Source organism: Micrasema longulum, unplaced genomic scaffold (assembly GCF_059751315.1).
Source record: "Micrasema longulum isolate JH-2025_06_02 unplaced genomic scaffold, ASM5975131v1 h1tg000567l, whole genome shotgun sequence".
NCBI lineage: Eukaryota > Metazoa > Arthropoda > Insecta > Trichoptera > Brachycentridae > Micrasema > Micrasema longulum.
In genome coordinates this window covers 50,812-69,281 of record NW_028277763.1, presented here as the reverse complement: position 1 = coordinate 69,281, position 18,470 = coordinate 50,812, and the positions used below count along the sequence as shown (strand labels likewise).

Sequence of the window (18,470 nt, the reverse complement as noted above, 5' to 3'; positions counted from 1 at the left end):
ATCAACGATGTCAGAAGTTCGGAATTAAAATGTTCTAAATTTAATTTTCTCCATGGCCTTGATGCGAGTGTTTTGTAAGTTGGTGTTGGTTTTTGGATATTAATTTTACAGTGCACTAATCTGTGGTCTGGAAGTCCGATGTCTGTTACAAAAACTATGATCTTTTGATCACAATTACTTCGTATTATAACATCGAGTGTATCTCCCGCATCATGTGTAGGGGTATTTACTTCTTGTGAACAATCGAAATCACTTAAAAGTGCATTAAAACGTACCGATTCTGAATCCGTCTTGCGATCAAAACGAATGTTCAGATCTCCAGTTACGTATGTTACTTCTGTACGAGTAATGGCCCATTCAAGTAAAGATTTTATTTCCGAGTAAAATTTCCGAGGTGGTGCTTTAGAACCTGGTCTATAAATTGTGATTAAGGTAAAATGGTTGCTGCCTGCGCTAACCCTACAGCCAATGCATTCAAAAGTTGTGTAGAGTGGTATTTTAATTTTTGTTAATTTAAGCTGATTTTTGTTAGTACAATAATTCCACCGTGGTTCGTCCATGTTATATTATTTTTCTTATGGACGGTTTCAATGTATGGTTTCCGTGCCTCTTCAATGACATTTAAACCCTTACTACGAAGTAGATTAATGGTAACAGAATTATGGTCTTCATGCCAAGTTTCCGTTAATACAAGAACGTCTAGATTATTATCGTTAATTATGTTGGGGATATCATCAATTTTATTTCTGATTGAACGTACATTCCATGTACCAAGTGAAAGAGGACAAGGTGTGTTTGCGTTTCTATTTAATTTTACGTATTTAATTGTTTTTGGCTGATTTTTATCTTTATTTAAATATGTGACTTGTGACTTAGAGATCTGATTAATAAAAGTGTTATTTGTGTTATCAACTGTGTTTGTTTCATTTTTTTTTTCCCCACGACATCCTCTATATTTCTTAAATGGAATTGAAACTTGTCCTGAAGAAATTAAATTATATTTATATACTATATCGATAACATGCTGATATAAGCGTTCTTTTACATTTTTAAACTGAAGCAATGAGTCTGTTGTGTAGGTAATGTTAGGTAATGAAGAGACTCCTTTGCACATGTCTTAACTTTAGAGAATCGACAAATTGTTAACAATTTTGTCGACATGTCATAAATCAAGTAAGGGTATTTGTAACTTCCCTCAAGGGTACGGAGTTGCGTCCGTGGAATGAACATGTGGCAGCCCGATGTCCTCTGTCCGCTATCCCCGTCCACGTGCTCGTCTTAGGTTCCGATGGTTCACGAGTCCGATGGTTGAAATGTTAGTACGCACAAAACTCAACTGAACTAACACTAGCGATAGAAAATTACTTTATAATTTAGTCAAAATACGCGGATGTACAAACAAAATAGACTATTTTTTTCACTTGAACTGAGGTAAAAATGCTTTATTTGATACAGAATACGGATTTTAGAAAGTTAGATTTCTTTAGAAAAAATATTGTTTTTTGAGGAGCTAGTAAAAATACGTCAGGCCGCTACAGAGCGCTAGAGACTATTTTCAGTCATATCACTCCACAATTAGGAAATTATACTGTTTACGCTTTCCACAGAGGGTGGAATACAAACTATGTTGGCTTATGTATAAGTCAATGCACAACTCTAATCCGGAATATCTAAGGGAACTATGCATTTCAGATGAACTAGCTGACAGGCGTCTCACGCTTAGATCAGCTACGTCTACGGCGAGAGGAAAAGTTATTATACGTCTACGCAAACAGCGCACTAAATTTAGTGAACGCGCATTTGCGGTCGCAGGCCCTATGGCATGGAATGCTCTCCCAGCAGAGGTGCGAGGCTGTGAAAGTGAAGTGATGTTTCGGAATAAACTTAAAACCCACTTGTTCTCTAATTCATTTGAATAAATCCGTAGCATGTGACAACAAACAAATTGTTTTAATTAAATTACAAATTTAAAGGCTTCAATTAAATTAATTTAACAATAGAATCACTATGTAAAGCGCCCTTGAGGTATTATATTACGAAAATGGCGCTATATAAGTTATCCATAATAATATTAATAATAATAAAGTACATATTTATTTATTTTATTTTGTTTATTAAGAAAAACAACAGCAATACAAAAAAATATACACAACATTATAAAAAAAACATAAAATAAAGCCAAATCAGTTTTCCACATAAATACAATTATAAAAATCCAGTTCAGTTAAATATAATTTATAGAAGTGCATGTGTGCGAGTTTTTTTTGTGTGTGAGGATGCGTGTGTAAAAAAGTGGAGTGTGGTTTTGGTAAGTATGTGAATATGTGTGTGATTGTATATGGGTGTGAGGGTAGGTTTAAGGACAGGGTAAGTGTGTATTTGATATGATTAATATATATACATAATTAATAATGCTTCTACCTCTCTAATAGAGTAAAACCTCGAGTTTAGAGAGGGAGTTAGTTTAACGTTCATGTGAGGTAATTATATTTGCAATAAAACAACCCCAGTACTATACGTTTACTATGTAGTTTTATTCGAATTAAAGTGTTACACTACTATAGTGTTGAGAGAGTGAAACTCGGCTAAGCTGAAACCATACGCACATATGCACATATGCGCATTATTGCACATATTGCACAACCCCCCGTCCGCTGATATATAGGAGTGTGATTAATGCCCGGTTGCACCAAAAAAGTTTTAAAAAGTTCAAGTTAAATAATAATTGTTGCGTTTTAGTCAAAATTATCCCGTGTCCAGAAAAATAAAGAATACAGTTCTGGATGTGAAGTAGTCAGAATCCTAGACGAGCGTTTTCGACTCGATAAACATCCTAAAAAAGAAAAACGAGTGGGGATAAATCGGCCTCGTAGTGTAATGGTTGGCGCATTCGCCTACCATTCTCGAGGTTCCGGGTTCGATTCCTGACAAGGTAGAAATATTTGTATGTTTAACACTGAAATATTTTACTTTCCTAGGACTTGTGCCTGAAGCGTAAGAATGATCACCTTACATTTAATGTGACGAAGTATATTTAGATACACCACGATTGGAGTGCTAATACAGTGCCCTATGCACTACTGGGTGCGGATAGGGAAATCATTATAATGATTTCGTCAAAATTGATGAAATTCGTTGCTTTAAAAGATAAAACAACCCGTTTTACTCATTTTGACGCAAACGCATCAATGATTCAACTATTTTTTTTATTTTATTCAGAAAAAATACAGTCATACATAATAAGTATTAAAAAAATCATTTTTTTAACATCAAAAAAACCAATCAAGTTTTCATAAATTATGCAAAAGATATAAAGATTAAATGAGACAAAAAAAATAAATAAATAAGAAATTCGAGTGAGAAAAGAATAATTGTTAACATTTGCGTTTTCCGTGGAGGTTATCGTTGGTAATTAATAAGAATAAATAAAAATACCGAATGCACACTCCGAGCCATCCACGCACATACACATGAACGCACATATAAAACATACACAAACATATAGGTATATTACGTGCGGCACATATACATAGCATAAACCACTCAAGATGCACATTCAGCAACTATCCCAAATAATCGACCCCATAAAGAAATTTTCTGTATAAATGCAACGTGCAGTTAAAAATGTCTACATCAATACTGAGTCCATTATAATTTCTACAGGTACGTTAATGAATGAATTCGAGGTAAATTATTGCAAATTACATTCAATACATAACATAACAATTAAAACATTTGAAATTAAAATATATTGCAGGTACTATCAAAGGGTGAATGCGGTCTCGGCAAAATCAAAACAAAACATTTATTTGAAATATGATTTTTGGCAATATTTCATCATATTCCTGGGCAAGCGAAGCGTAGGACTGATACTCGTTGTCCCGACAAATGAATGATATACGTCGCATTTCGTGTTCCAATGTTCCAATGCAGAATGCAGCGCGCTCTGTACGAGAAAACAATAGGAAACATTCATGTCAAATGCAGAAAGTCGAACAAGGTAATTTGCTATTTCTGAGCCAAACTTGACAACGGCGGATGAACGCGGGCGCGAGACTGTTCGGAAACTTAATACGTGCAGATAATAATAATAATATATCCGAGTCCGATAAACATTGCTCGGTATGTGTTATGCATACAAAATATAATATAACACCATATCACGTGATTATTTTAGTGGGGCATATTAATTGAAATCCTCAAACCGGACTATTTTGATATGGAATTTTATTTACATCAGTTTAAAATGGCCGTATTAGCTTAATTATATCAGCCAAATAAAATATACAAAAAATACATAATTTATTTTTATTTTTTAAAAATAAATGGCACCTTCGTGCCTTTTACATATTAGTTACAAATACAGTTAAATATACATACATGTAAGTATAATTATAAGTAATACAGAGCATTCAAAACAAAACTATTATTTTACAAATTAATAAAGTATAAAACAATATAAAAGATTTATTACCAGCTATAAAATTATTGAAAAAATAAGAACCGAGTCGCAGTTGGCAGTAGGCACATTTCTGTTCGTTTTTGTAGTATGCAGTGCCGGGAACCATGTTCAGTTTAATTTAAGCCTATCGTCTTATGTTATTTGTGGGTATGTTTATTTCAATTGCCTCATTCATTATTCGTGCACTGTAATTACTGGATTTATGTCAAATTTTCGGTTCGAAGGCAAAAAAATGTCCCGCTATTGCAGATTTGTCAGGGTGCCCAAGTTTATTTATTTATTTATTTTTGCACCACAACAGGCCAGGAGGCCTAATTACAGTGGTGAATTACATCACAAAAAACCCAGGCTTGAGAAAAATCACATTTTAATGTTTGAGTTCTCACCGGGAATCGAACCCCTGAACCTTTCATGTGTGAGTCGAGCGTCTTGACCACTACACCACGGAGGCCGCCGACGTTTACACGCTCTTTTGTGTTCGTCGATCCTTTTCTTTGCTGTGCGCACTGTTTGTCCTATGTACACAGTGCACAACATGGTTCCCAGACCTACATACTACAAAAACGAATAGAAATGTGCCTACTGCCGACTGCGACACGGTACAAATTACTAGTACTTAAACTTATGTGTAATTAATCGGAAATAATGAGTGTACCAGTTTTTATTGTATACATTTGTAGAAAACTATAATTCATACAAGTGTTATTACCTTATACTTAAATTATTTTAATTTAAACTCTTTTGTAACCCTGGGGTTCGTATTCTAATGAAAGGTTAAAATTTATCTTCAATTTTATCTACAAAGTTAAATTAAGTTTTCACTATGAAAAGTAGAATAAATTGAAGGTAAACGGCGAAGATACTTAGAATTTTCGTACAAATATAAACAGTTTCGTACAAAAATATCGGTATTAGTTTGTACCGTCTCCGTATGGAGATACAAAAAAACTTTCCCTTTATGTATTAGAATCACTTACGTACAGTCGGGGTCTACGTCGAGGCGCGTGGAAGTAATGCGGTAGTGAGTTGTGACACTGTCCGGTGGAGTACCGATAGAAATTAGCTGGTCGGTATTCACGAATGTATTCTTGGATATCGAGGCTCCAATTTTTATCGAACTCAACCGGGCAGCGTCAAAACACAACCGCATTCCTTCCGTGCGCCTTGAACGTAGACCCCGTCCACACGTCGTACATTCGTGTCGGAGTTGCTATTGCGACATGCAGAATGCAGAGTGCAGAGGTAGAGAATAAGGTAATTTAGACCATCGCCGGAGTGTCGAGTAATTTTTACTGGTTTATTCATATTTTAGTATCGCGTAAGCCCAAGAGCCTCAACTAAATTGGTGGATTGGAGGACGAGAAATTCACGGTATATGTTTAAAAATAATTTTTATTAAAAGGAGTATTTTTTGCGTGTTTTTTTTTTGTTTCAATATAAATCACAGTAAAAAACAAATGATTTGGATTTATGCAACTTTTTTCTAACTAAGTTACCTCGGTGGTTTGCCTCTTAAAGAACATAATTTTACGCTTGGAATGGCATATGTGACTTATGTCTAAGCGGCGACGATATATTCCCAAATCAGCAAAGTGCAGTAAACGTTGGAACAATTTAAGTCTTTTTATCAGCACCTAATATCCAGCCATCGGCATCGTGTAATTTACTGGAAATAATACTGCTAGAGCACAAAAACCACAATTATATTTCATTTTCAAGGTCTAAATTTTAGTTCCAAACATCAGAATACGAAGACACGGGAGATCGCCAATAACTGATGATTATCCATTATTAAATACCGCTAAATAGACTTTTCTGTCTACCGGTTTCGTCGGGACATTGATCATAGTAACACGCAAATCCCACTATACACCTTTACATAATATCATACATACCCGCCGAGCACGCGGGCATGTGTCCTGTCAGCGCGTTGGTTTTATATTTTAGCGCACTATGGCCAAGGCGTACGGTGGGATTTGCTCGCAACATTTGACCACAAAGTTAATGCTTATGATAGATTATATATATATATATATATATATTATTTTTTTATATATATTTGGACCCCTGTATTTAGTAACCTTACGTGTCATGTACAAGGCTAAGGTACTCGGAAAAAATCGTTTTTGTTTGTCTTGGAAATGGGATGTTCGATCACTGATTTTGGTTTATTACCTTTAGGAGTCCAATCACCATTGTTGCAAAGTTCAAGAACAATGGCGCGTGATAACTACTTTTAACTAGTGTGGATATATGTTAAGGATATTCCATCTTTCCTGCATTCTGCTTCAAGATTATATCGTTGCAAACTGAAAAATGGGCACTGAAATAACAGATGTTCGATACTCTGTGAAGAAATATCATCGCATGGACAATAGTCATCATTCCTTAATTTAAACCTATATAGGTAACTTCTCATAGCTCCGTGTCCGGTGAAGATTTGGGTCGTTTCGAAAATACTTTGGTGATGACGATGGAAGTTTGCTGCATCAGCCAGCGTTGGGTTTAGTGATTTTACCTGTAGAAGAAGCGCGGTAATGATCCTCCCAACGCAGTTGCGTATTTTGTTTTATACAGCGTTTAGCAAAGCTAAGGGGAAATTCTGAAAAGAAAGGTGCCGTTCTTTTACAAGTTACGGCTCTTGCTCGTTCATCCGCTCTCTCATTTCCTACGATACCAGCATGCCCTCTTATCCAGCATATTTGAATGTTCATCCCTCTTATTTTTAGGTGCTTAATTTTACTCTGAATATCTACAATGAATGGATTTACCGACCGAGTATCCGTTATAGCTTGAACGCCCGAACGACAATCTGATAATATTTTTGCTTATGATATATTATCCAGTAGTCGAGTCTTCGCCAAACCGGTGGAAGCAAATAACGGTTTTGACAGATTGTAAATCAGGGGTCTAAGCAATAGCTGATCGAAATTCAGTCAACCCTCTTATCATGGACATTTATACAAATATACAAAAACTAAAATCCTAAAATCTAAACTAGGCTGAATGCTGTCGAAATGCGATCTCTCAGGCGAATGTGTGGTAAAACAATGTTGAGATCCGTACATTATGTAAGGCCGAGACAAGCATTATCGACAAAATCAAGAAAGGAGTCAGCGCTGGTTTGGACATGTAGAGCGAATAGACAGCGAAAGAACGGCTAAGAATATTTACAATGCGAATGTTGATGGATGCAGAAATAGAGGAAGACCGAGAAAGACATGGCATGACCGAATCCAACAAATACTCGAAGATCGACATGTCAAAAGTCGGAATAATCGGCGCGCGAGCATGATAAGATGTATGAATGTAGAGGAAGCGAGATTTGTATGCAAAGATAGAGTGTTGTGGCATTCTATCCCCTCTGCCTACCCTTGCGGGGAATCGGCGTGATGGTTTGTTGTTGTTGTTGTTAAAATCTAGATCACAGAATGTGGATATCGGATGGATAAGAGGCCACTGCGGAATTCGAGGCAATGAAAAAGCAGATGAAAAGGCTCGAGAACAACAACAAACAGTTCCTGATTTTGCCAGATTTCCTTTAAGTTTTGCAAAAAGAAAATAAGAAGCAGAACTCTCGAGCTCTGGGACGACCGGTATTTAAGTGAAACTACTGGACAGGTAACTAAATTTTTTTATCCAACAATCTTTCATGCCTTTGAGAATTCAGGAAAACGCCGCAAGTTGGCTACGAACTGACTCAAATCCTCACAGGCCCCGGAGGTTTTATGAGCTATCTTCACCGTTTTAAACTCTTAGAAACTCTCAGAAATCAATAGCTGTCTATGTGATGACGAGACACCCCAAGATGTCCCTCATTTGTTGATGCATCTTTCTATTTTTAGCTTAGAGCGAATGCAGCTAGAGGCGCGAGGTGGAAGTCTGGACGAGGACCTAGAAGATACCGTAACAATAACAGGTCATAAGGACTTATCGCATGAGGTAATATCATACATGGTAAAAATAGTAAAGGTAATTGTTGAAATAAATTAAAATAGGACACAAAATGCCGAATGCTCTCGAAGTGGAGCGGAAGGTCTGTCGATGACTGTCCATAGTCCGGCTTCTCCCGAATGAGTTTTCTGTGGTTTCCTCTTCCTAAAGCAAAGCGGAGAAGTTCCTTAACAATCCTCACACCTCACCTGGTCAGAGTAATTAGAAGGAACATACCTTCAGCAGTCAATTCAAGTCAACTTGTGCATAATAAGCCAAGCTAAAAATGAGCAACTCCTATATTAAAAATATAAAAAAAGTTGATTCCTCACCTCTGTGGTAGGGCAGGTTGGGCCCGCCGCACGCGTCCCCCGAGTAGCGGATCTCGCAGTAGCAGGTGCCGTTGAGGCACTCGCCGCGGCCGCTGCAGTCGGCCAGGCAGCCCGCCATGTCCTCATAGCTGCCCCCGGACAGCAGCGACAGCGCCGCGCGCAGCATGGCGGCGCCCCGCACTAGCGCACCTGCGGACGAGGAGAGACACCGAGTCAATACGCTTCTCTTTCATTCTGACAAACTGACGAATAAAACGAGATGCTTTAGATTTCCATCTCGAGTATCTTAATAGATACCGTAACGACGATAAATTGTTTCTCAATATAGATAAGTGCACCCGACACCCGAGTGCATTTCACTCGTGAACGCGACAAAATGAGATTGTTATATAATAATGATAATTCTATTTTGTTGAATAACGCGAACGGCTCGCGACGTCTGGGACCTTGATAAATACACTGTGATAAATAAATGTTGGACGGGAAATTGAGTTTCAAACCATATTTATTTATTTATTATTAAGATTTACATACACGCATACATATGTATATATATCGAAGAGAAGAGAAACGAGACGAAACAATTTACATATATTGAGTTTTTTTATTTTTATATTTGCAATCAACAATTTGTCGCCCAACTAGACAATAGTCTGTTCTAAGGCTAACAAATTGTGAATTTACTGGTTTGCAATAGAACATAGTAATGATGAAGGTATACACTATATATATATATCAAAATACACTAAGCATCGAGGAGAAATTAGAAATATATTTTGTGTTGGATTCACCGCATAGCCTGGAGTACATCATATGTAGTCCTATGCAGCAATCCACTTGGTTATATTGACTTTAAGCGTATTTAAGCTGTTTGTGGTTTTGAAAGAACTGTCCAACCGACCAAACCTCTCGGTGCAATAACACTATATTGCTTTTGAGCGAAGCTTGCTATATTAATATATTGATAGTATTGTTTAAAGAGCTTTGAAATTCGAATGTCAGAGCCATTTATTGACATTTGAAAAAATATATTTATACAAATATATACGTATATTACTTATATATTACTATTATTAACGTATCCCTAACTCTACGAGGCCGAGAGCCCTGGTCGAGTCGGATACAACACAATGGAAAGTGGAAGCATGCATATTATTAAACAATACCAAAAATTAAAATTAGAAATTATTACATAAACATATATTTTAATAAACATCTGGACATAATAGTAAATAAATAGTAAATAAATGTATGCAATATCTCGCGGGAGTCTTCCGCAATGGTCTCGGTCTCTTCCCTTAGACAAAATCCGAACTTGTACACTTCTCTTAATGGTTTTCTTTTTGGAGAACTTAATATGTTCATCCGGGACATTGAACACTCTCGGGGCCATAAAAGAGAAATTTCTTTGAGCAAATATCGTACGTGTTTTTGGTATTAAATAATTCAAATAACAAGAAAACCTCGGTTGGTTCATATGAACCAGCGACGTCGTTCGAATTAGTGCGTTTTTATTTGGCGCCGTGGCGCAGTCGGTTAGACGACCGACTGTGAAACTGGCGTCGCGGGTTCGATTCTCGCCAGTTGCAAGAAAAAGTTCCAAGAAAGATTTTTTCTCAATTGATCTGGGTGTTGTGGTGTATTTTTCATTACCTCCTTCCATATCCCCTCTATCTCACCTGCTGACAAGCCTCTAAATCAGTGTTTCCCACGGTGGGGCATAACGCCTCAGAGATGAGACACGTCGGCATTCCACATATAAAGGGGAATACTCATTGGTCATACAAAAAAATGCCTGAGATGGACAAAATTGAAATATACGCCAAATTGTACTTAAAATATAGTGAAACCCGTTACAATTTCAATAATTATCTGAATACACAAAAACTGCGCAGGATGTAGGAATAATGGCATGGATTTGCGAAGAAACTAACACAAAATATTCTAATATTACTTTGAATGCCAGAAAATTATTAATACCCTTTTCCTCATCTTATTTGGTAGAATGTGGTTTTAGCGCCATAAGCGATTTACTCATTGAAAAACGAAATCGATTGGATATAACTAATAGAGGCATGGAGGGGACCTAAGACTGAAATTAACTAAGGTAGACACGGGCATCAAATTTCTTTGTGGCAAGAGTAACTGAATTTAATAATGAATTACTCAAATTCAATTGCCATTCGTGTTTTATTTTTGTTTTCATTTTAATTTTATTCTAGGTACTTAATTACAGTTTCAATTTGTGTTTTGTAATCATTTCAGTTTCGGGGGTTTATATGTTTACAAACACATTACAATATGATTTGAAAATTTACACGCTGTTTACTTAAAAAAGATGCCGCTGGGGCATCTGACTTTTGAAAATACTACGGTGGGGCATGGCATAAAGAAGGCTGGGAAACACTGCTCTAAATAGAGGCTTAGCGGGTTATTCCTTTTTTTCGTACATTTTCAAGAAACTTTGCCGTACAATCTAATGCCGCGCACAATAATTTTTACCGCGCTCAAGAAAACCTTTTTCGTATCCAATTTCCCGCAGAGCTAAAGTTCTATTCTGTCTCATGATACGATTTAAGTCACTCGAACTCTTTACTAAATAAAATATTCTAGACGCCAACGCGCGCCGTTTGACTAACTACCATTTGTTCAAATGACTATTTCGACTATTTGCGTTTGTATTTGCCACTGCGTCCACTTTCTGCAATACGGAGTAGGCTTGCGGCACTTCCAGCTGTCTCCGGGTGAGGCCAGCTAAGCCAACTCGACAAATGCAGTCCAAACTTCTGTGGCAGTTCTTTATAATATTTTCTTCGTCGGTAACGTGAAATTAAAATTGATGCAGCACAGTACTAGGACATTTTGCCCAACCGGCCGATGCTTTTTTTATCTTTTGATTTGCATAAATTACCTACAAACTAATTGTGTTTTTGTTCGTTTGTTCGCAGTTTTATACAAATCAAAGGCCAAATAAAATGACAACAAGTTAAAATCCCGATTAAGCCGTTCCGCGCAGGCAACATTTGGAATCTTTTAATACTGTATTGTTCAAATCGGCTGTTGTTTCAAATATAATTAGTTGAACAGTTATTATTGAAACATGTTGAATCATTCTAGAAGCGAGAGTGAATTGACATCGGCGCAAGTAAAATAATGAAATGAAAAGCTGAATGCGGTTCACCATAACACTGACTCAATCAATGCCGTCACTTGGAAGATATTAATAGGTATCGATAATAAATCGTGACTTTAAGGTCAGCTTCATCTATCCGTACAACTATTAATGTATTCATTTCAACTTGAATTCTTCTTATTTTTCCTTAATGGATGTTTTGATGTTAAATAAAAGTTTAATTAGTCCTGGCTGCGGAATATAAGAGTAGCACAAGGCCCCGATTACAATGGGAAGTTAACGGTTATCTTCAATTTTATCTACAAAGTAAAATTAAGTTGTATGTGTGAAAAATAGAATGTGCAATTATTTTTTTCCTAAACATGTTCAATTACATGATACCGATGAAAATATTTAAAAAATTCGTACAAATATACACAATTTTGTACATTATTTTTTATTTTATTTTATAGACAGTCGAACTTCCCATTGTAATCGGGGCCCAGGACGGAGATGCTTTCGCCGTAGTGATCCCCAACGTCGGCGTCGGTGGAACCTGACAAGGCACCGCAAGAAGAAGTCGAATAATAACAGACTCGAATAGCGTCCTATATTCTATGTTCACGTTTTCGAGGGTATGAAACAGAACGTTCGTTAATAAATTATATTTTATTTTATTTTATTGAAATAAACGGCACTTAGTGCCTTTTACATATTAGTTACAAATACAATTAAATATACATACATGTAAGCATAATTATAAGTAATACAGAGCATTTAAAACAATATGATTAATTTAGAAAGTCTAAGAAATATAAACTATATAAAATAATAAAATATTACCAGTTGTAGAATTATGGATGAAAAAAGATAATTTGGTATTAGAAATACTTTGAACCAATTAAAAAAATAACTAAGAAGCAAATTTTGAATAACATTAAAAAAATATATATATATATGTATTATTATTGAAAACTAATATTTAGGTAAATAGTATATGTTTATGTATAAAAATATATAATGATGTAAAAAAAATGATAAAGAGAAATATTTTTTACTTATAAAATAATTAAGAAAAGAGACGAAAAAAGAAAAAAAAAACACTAATAAAGAAGTTTAAAACAAATTTTTAACAAAAGTAACAAATAGTTACCTAGAACTATTACCAATAAAATAAAGAAGAAGAGCCGTTCTATATGTAATAAATTTCATGTGAAATGAGTCACCAATGTCCTGGTACTTATTGCCTAGAGAGTGAAGTCTATTGATGACTGCATTTTTACCATATGATGTCGAAGTATTGTTGCCACAGTATTGGTAGGTTTGCCGAGTTGTCCTTTTTGGTACATTAAAACTAATTAGTGATAAAAGTGCAGGGGTGTCAAACATGGAATGGATTATTTTATATAAATTTAATAAATCAGTTATAACTCTCCTGTCACTTAGTCTTAATAATTTCAAAATAAACAGTAACAAATCATAATTTAAATATTCAATACCAACACCTAATTTAAAATTTATAAACCGTAAAAACTTATTTTGGACCTTTTCAATACAATATTGGTGCCTAGAATAATGAGGAGCCCAGATTGTAGAGTTGTACTCCATATCAAAGATACGTAAATCCACTCGATATCTCTAAAACCAAATGCATCGGTACCGGTACACACATGCGGCGTATCTCAATTATTTGTTTTATAATATGGAGTATGGAGACTGCGCTTTAGATGCTAGTCCAGGAAATAAGAAATGTTGCGGTGAAAATACGCCTTTTAAAAAGACACACTTGTAGTCGACCTCGCCGGGAATTCATGAACCTGGGAACTCACGAACGTTGGCCCGATGCGCTAACAACGAGGCGAACATGTTATAAATACAGTACAATTATGTAAAGTTATACATTCCACATCTCAAGACCGCGAGGTATCCATGCGCTAACACTCGCGTCGACTGCGACTACGCCTGCGGACGGCGGTTATCGCGCAGTGGAGTGCGTCCGGTGGCAGGTGGCAGGCGGCCGGCAGCAGGTAGGTATCTAAGGTCACACAGTCATATTTACAGTCATATCAACAGTCAACACACATTGTCTTGCACCCAACACCTGCGGTCGATTTATCAATATTGATAATATGTACTTAATATTAAACGGCACAAAAGATTCTGATATACATTTTGTTCCACGAGTCATCTGGCGAAGAACATTTAAATAATCAAAATGAAGCTAACACCGTCCTAATTTTTGCGTTTAACGTTTTGTTACTCGAAGCGGCTTTTCTCAACCTGCGGATCGCGACCTTCCAGGGGGTCACAAAGCCTCGCTCGAGGGGTCATAATCGCGAGCAAGGTACCTAAAGTAAAAAGCGAGGGCTTCAGGTCCTACACTAAAACTTAGAATACTGTCTGTTTATTTTTTAACATTTTTTTCAACCGAGTTCTATTTTTGAGACGCAAAAAATGCACTTGATCAATAATAATACGGCCTCGATATACCGGCGATGTCATTCAAAATCGCGAACATACGAGTAAAAGGGTTGAGGTCGTGGTGGGTAGATAGATTTAAAAGAAGACGCTCATTCAAAAAGGTTTAAAAAACCCTGATTTAAAAAATAAATATAGGGATATGAGAGTAAATAGCAACGAAAATGACTAAAAAAGACTTTATCAGATAAATCAAATCTGGTCAAGTTGAAAATAGGGATAATCGAATTATACAAGTGAAGGTGGATGAAACTGGGGATGCACATAATATCGAGATCGGTCAACGTCGGTCGACAGTTCCTACTACACCAAACTGATCGATCAATCATCGACCGACGGTCGGTCCGTCGTCGATCGTCGATCGATGATTGATCAATGTTTTGTCTACCGGTGTTCGTCGGTCGGCCAAAACGACAATCGATCGACCGGTGTGGTAGCTTTAACACCCTAAGAACCACGTGTGCATGGTAAGTGAAATCAAAATCCGTATTTTCACACTATGAAAAATAAATGCCATTTTGCGCCAATAAAATTGAAACTTATAAATATAGAAATGATCGATCTGTTCCATGTATCCGAAGGGGTTTTCCGGAGAAGGATTCTCCTACTACTTTGACACGAATCTCTTTCGTGTATTTTTTTTTCTTATTTATAATATGTACGTATTGAATATATGTTTGTAATGTATATGTTATATTTTTAATAAATTAATTGAATTTAAAAAAAGAGCATCATTTCCATATTGTATTTACAAAACATTCCAACAGATTACTTGCTTTGAACTAACAATAATTCCACCATGTCACGCAGACCGTTCAACTCATCGCAAGAATAGCAGAAGTATTTGATAAAAATGTAGTTAGCATCGCTGTGCTTGTAAAGTTTCGGTGTTACGTTTCCGCGGATCTGCCTGTTCCGTGGCAGTGTTTAGCCGGTATAAGTCAGTAGTCACCCAGTGCGTGGAGAAGTCTGGTGGGGTCATGATAATGAGGCTAATGGCTCTGCTGATTAACAGTGGTTTATTTCGAGACGGGACTGGGGACTGGGGACTCGGGACTGGAACCAACTGATCAACTAACAACTCACCAACTGATACACGGCCACACGGGAGAGTTAGCGCGGATGCGAACTGTAGTTTTGACTGTTAACCGGCGCAGCGCTGCGTACTTATTTAAAATTTATTGCAACAGAGAGAAAACTATTTTGAGAAGGGCACACGTATAGCTAGGCATTTACAGGGCTCATGACCCGTCATTGGCTGGTTCAAGTGATCACTTTACACAAAGTGCAAGATAGGTGCAGGCGCGGCGGGATCTATAAAGCCTATAGATCTTGCCTTAAAAATAAGAGCGGTCTTGTAATTTAAAGAAAAATATTAAAAGGGGGGGGGGGGGCTTATCAACGGGTCGTAAATAACTCACTATAAGCAAATTTGAAAAAAGTTGACTTAGAGCGGGGTTAGAACTTCGGACCTCTGATCCGCGAGTCCGCAACTCTAGCCACAGGACCACAGACCGATTCAAATTCATTCAAGATTTAAAAAAATCTGTTGACTTTAGTGAAATATAAGAGACGAAACCTTTATCGTTGTGGGTGAAATTCATTTGGCTGAATTATTTGACTTACTGGACAACAGCAATGTTTCGAGTGTGTCCAAAATGTTTGTAGAAAGGCTGGATTTTAGTCATTAGAGAGGGAAAACGATTCTGGGAATCTTAATATTTTTTATTTAATTATTTTTGTAAAACTGGCTTAACGTTATCTTTCCTTATCTGCAACTAATAGGTACATAGGAGACTGCATTGTTGAACAATAAAGCATACACCATAAATTATTATTTATACAATTAAGAAACTGTTCATAAAACTCTTTTAGGGGTAAAATTATGAAAAAAAAAAACTTATTTCACAGGACAATATCTTATACAGCGACCGGGAAATATTTTTCAGCGAATTTTCATCAAATCCCTTTGCTCGAAACATTATTTGTTTTTTTTTTACTGAGCGTATTGCTGCGGTCTCAATTTGGAACTAACACTGTATTCTTTTACTGTCATACTAGGAAATTAGAAAAAGGTGATAGTGCATTGATTGATTACAAATTGACAATACTGCAGTGAGGGGTACAATGAAAGCTTTTAAAGCTTCTTTGTTTTGTTATTTCCGCGGTTTGATTGTAAAGAAATATTAAATTTTCGGTTAATTAGTTTTAAAAAATTGATAGTGATATACGAAACTGAAAAAATACACAAGTCTTTATGAACAGTTTCGGGAAAGGGGTGGATGCTTTCATTGAGCGTATTGCGAATTGTTACTATAAATTATCATGAATGCTGATGTTACTATAATATCGTCTATATTAACATTTTAAAATTTGAAATTTTCGAAGATACTCCCTCGCTTAATCTTACATTTTCTAGAGTCCAGGTGGATTAAGTATATAGTTCTGCGTGCGAAATAGAACCCTGGGTCCGTATTATATCTTCAATTTTATCTAGAAAGTTAAATTACGTTTGTGAATGAAAAATCATCATCATCATCATTCGATGTCCTTATCTGATGGTGCATAAGGCACTGCATTGGTATACAAATCTCAGCGTACCTTGAAAATTTTTGTTACATGAAGGTAAAATGTTGAGTCTTACGTTTCAGGTGCCAGTCTAGGGACTGTAAAATATTCTAGTGTAAAAACATACTTTTTTTAATGAAACGAAAGAATGAAAAATAGAATATGTCTACTGTTTTTTTTTCTTAACATGTTCAATTAAACGCTACCAACAAAGATACTTGTAATTTTCATAAAAATATACACATTTTCGTACATAAATATCGATTTTACTTTATACCGTCTCAACGGGTACCGATGAAGATAGCGTTTGTAATTGCGGCCCTGGACGAGATTAGAGATATTGATTTTCGAAGGTTTTTTTAACTGAAATATATCATTGTTCCTGGACTGGCACATGTAGCGTAAGACTGATAATCTTACCTTCGTGTAACGGATGTCGGGACTGCGTTGAATTTAGTTTAGCGAATTAAGTGCCCTATGCACTACTGGGTACTGAAACTTGGATGATGATGAAATTTAAAATAAAGATGGGTACCTAAAAAATATTTTTGTATCTGGCACAGGTTTGTATTTTCAAAATAAAGATTCTTTTTTACACATTCTCCCGGTCTGGGCGCTAGAAAAATGTCAGTTAAAATTGAATTTGAAAAATGATCAATGGAATGCAAATACTCGTATTGTGCCTTGAAATATTTCAATCGTAGCTAGCTAGAGTCACGAGACATGTCTATATTGTCTATGTAGAGATTCTAACAACGCGCAATTTGCGTCTAAATCAAATATAATATATTGTAAGCGAGTAAGCATTTCAATAAGTAGGTGCAGTTTGGATAAGTAATCGTTATGACGGGTACGAGCTATTGAGGTTATAAGAAGCATTGATAATTATCATAGACGAAATATGATTACATGGATTATCAAATATTAATTGTAATGAAATGGAATTATAGGTAGGTATAACATTAATAGCAGAATAATTTGCACAAGCAGATTTAGCAGAATGGATGGATATTAAAAATACGAGAGCCAGAGTTGCCAATGTCGTGCATCGTGTGGCGAAACTTAAATGGCAATGGGCAGAATATATGTGGCTAGACGGGGGGCACCGGTGGGCGCCGCGAATATTGAAGTGGAAGGCCACCGGAGAGAGGGACAGGTGGCGCTGTCCAGATAGCCGGTATCCAGATGTCCAGATGTCCAGAAGATGTGGAGGAGCCGAGACAGAGACGAGGAGAAAGAGCTGCAGCAGTGGAGAGAGGAAGGCTAAAGAAGAAAAATCTCCAATGGCCATTAAGATGGCCTTTTTTTCCGAGTGGAAAATTAGACCTTCCATCCGAGATGCTTAGTGGGTTTTTCTGGATAATCGTGCTTTTCGCTCACTTTTGCCACGTCAAATACGTGGGATTTGTACCGTGTTGCCATTGACATATTAATGCACAAATACATGCCATGAGGGATTCGAACTGTCAGTAGGGTCGCAGTAAGTCACATCTTGCTTGAGGTTGTGATCCTATTAAATACTGCGAATACCCAGTTGTATTCCGCCGGCAACACTACTGACTAGTCCTACTCATTAGCGTCCACG

General features: G+C 36.5%; 1 protein-coding gene across 5 annotated transcripts in view; it reads right to left on the bottom strand.

Annotated features, from left to right (window-relative positions):
• LOC148280578 (uncharacterized) overlaps positions 1-18,470 on the bottom strand; it is a 91,183-nt gene that overhangs the window by 32,344 nt on the left and 40,369 nt on the right. For 4 of the 5 annotated variants that reach the window (XM_088228170.1, XM_088228171.1, XM_088228169.1 and 1 more), the window contains one exon: positions 8,728-8,916. In XM_088228170.1, the coding sequence (XP_088084296.1) occupies positions 8,728-8,893 (166 nt within the window). In that variant the 5' untranslated portion in view covers positions 8,894-8,916. Of the gene's footprint in view, positions 1-8,727; positions 8,917-13,739; positions 13,848-18,470 lie in introns of those variants that run through there. The other variant, XM_088228173.1, reaches the window with a different exon arrangement.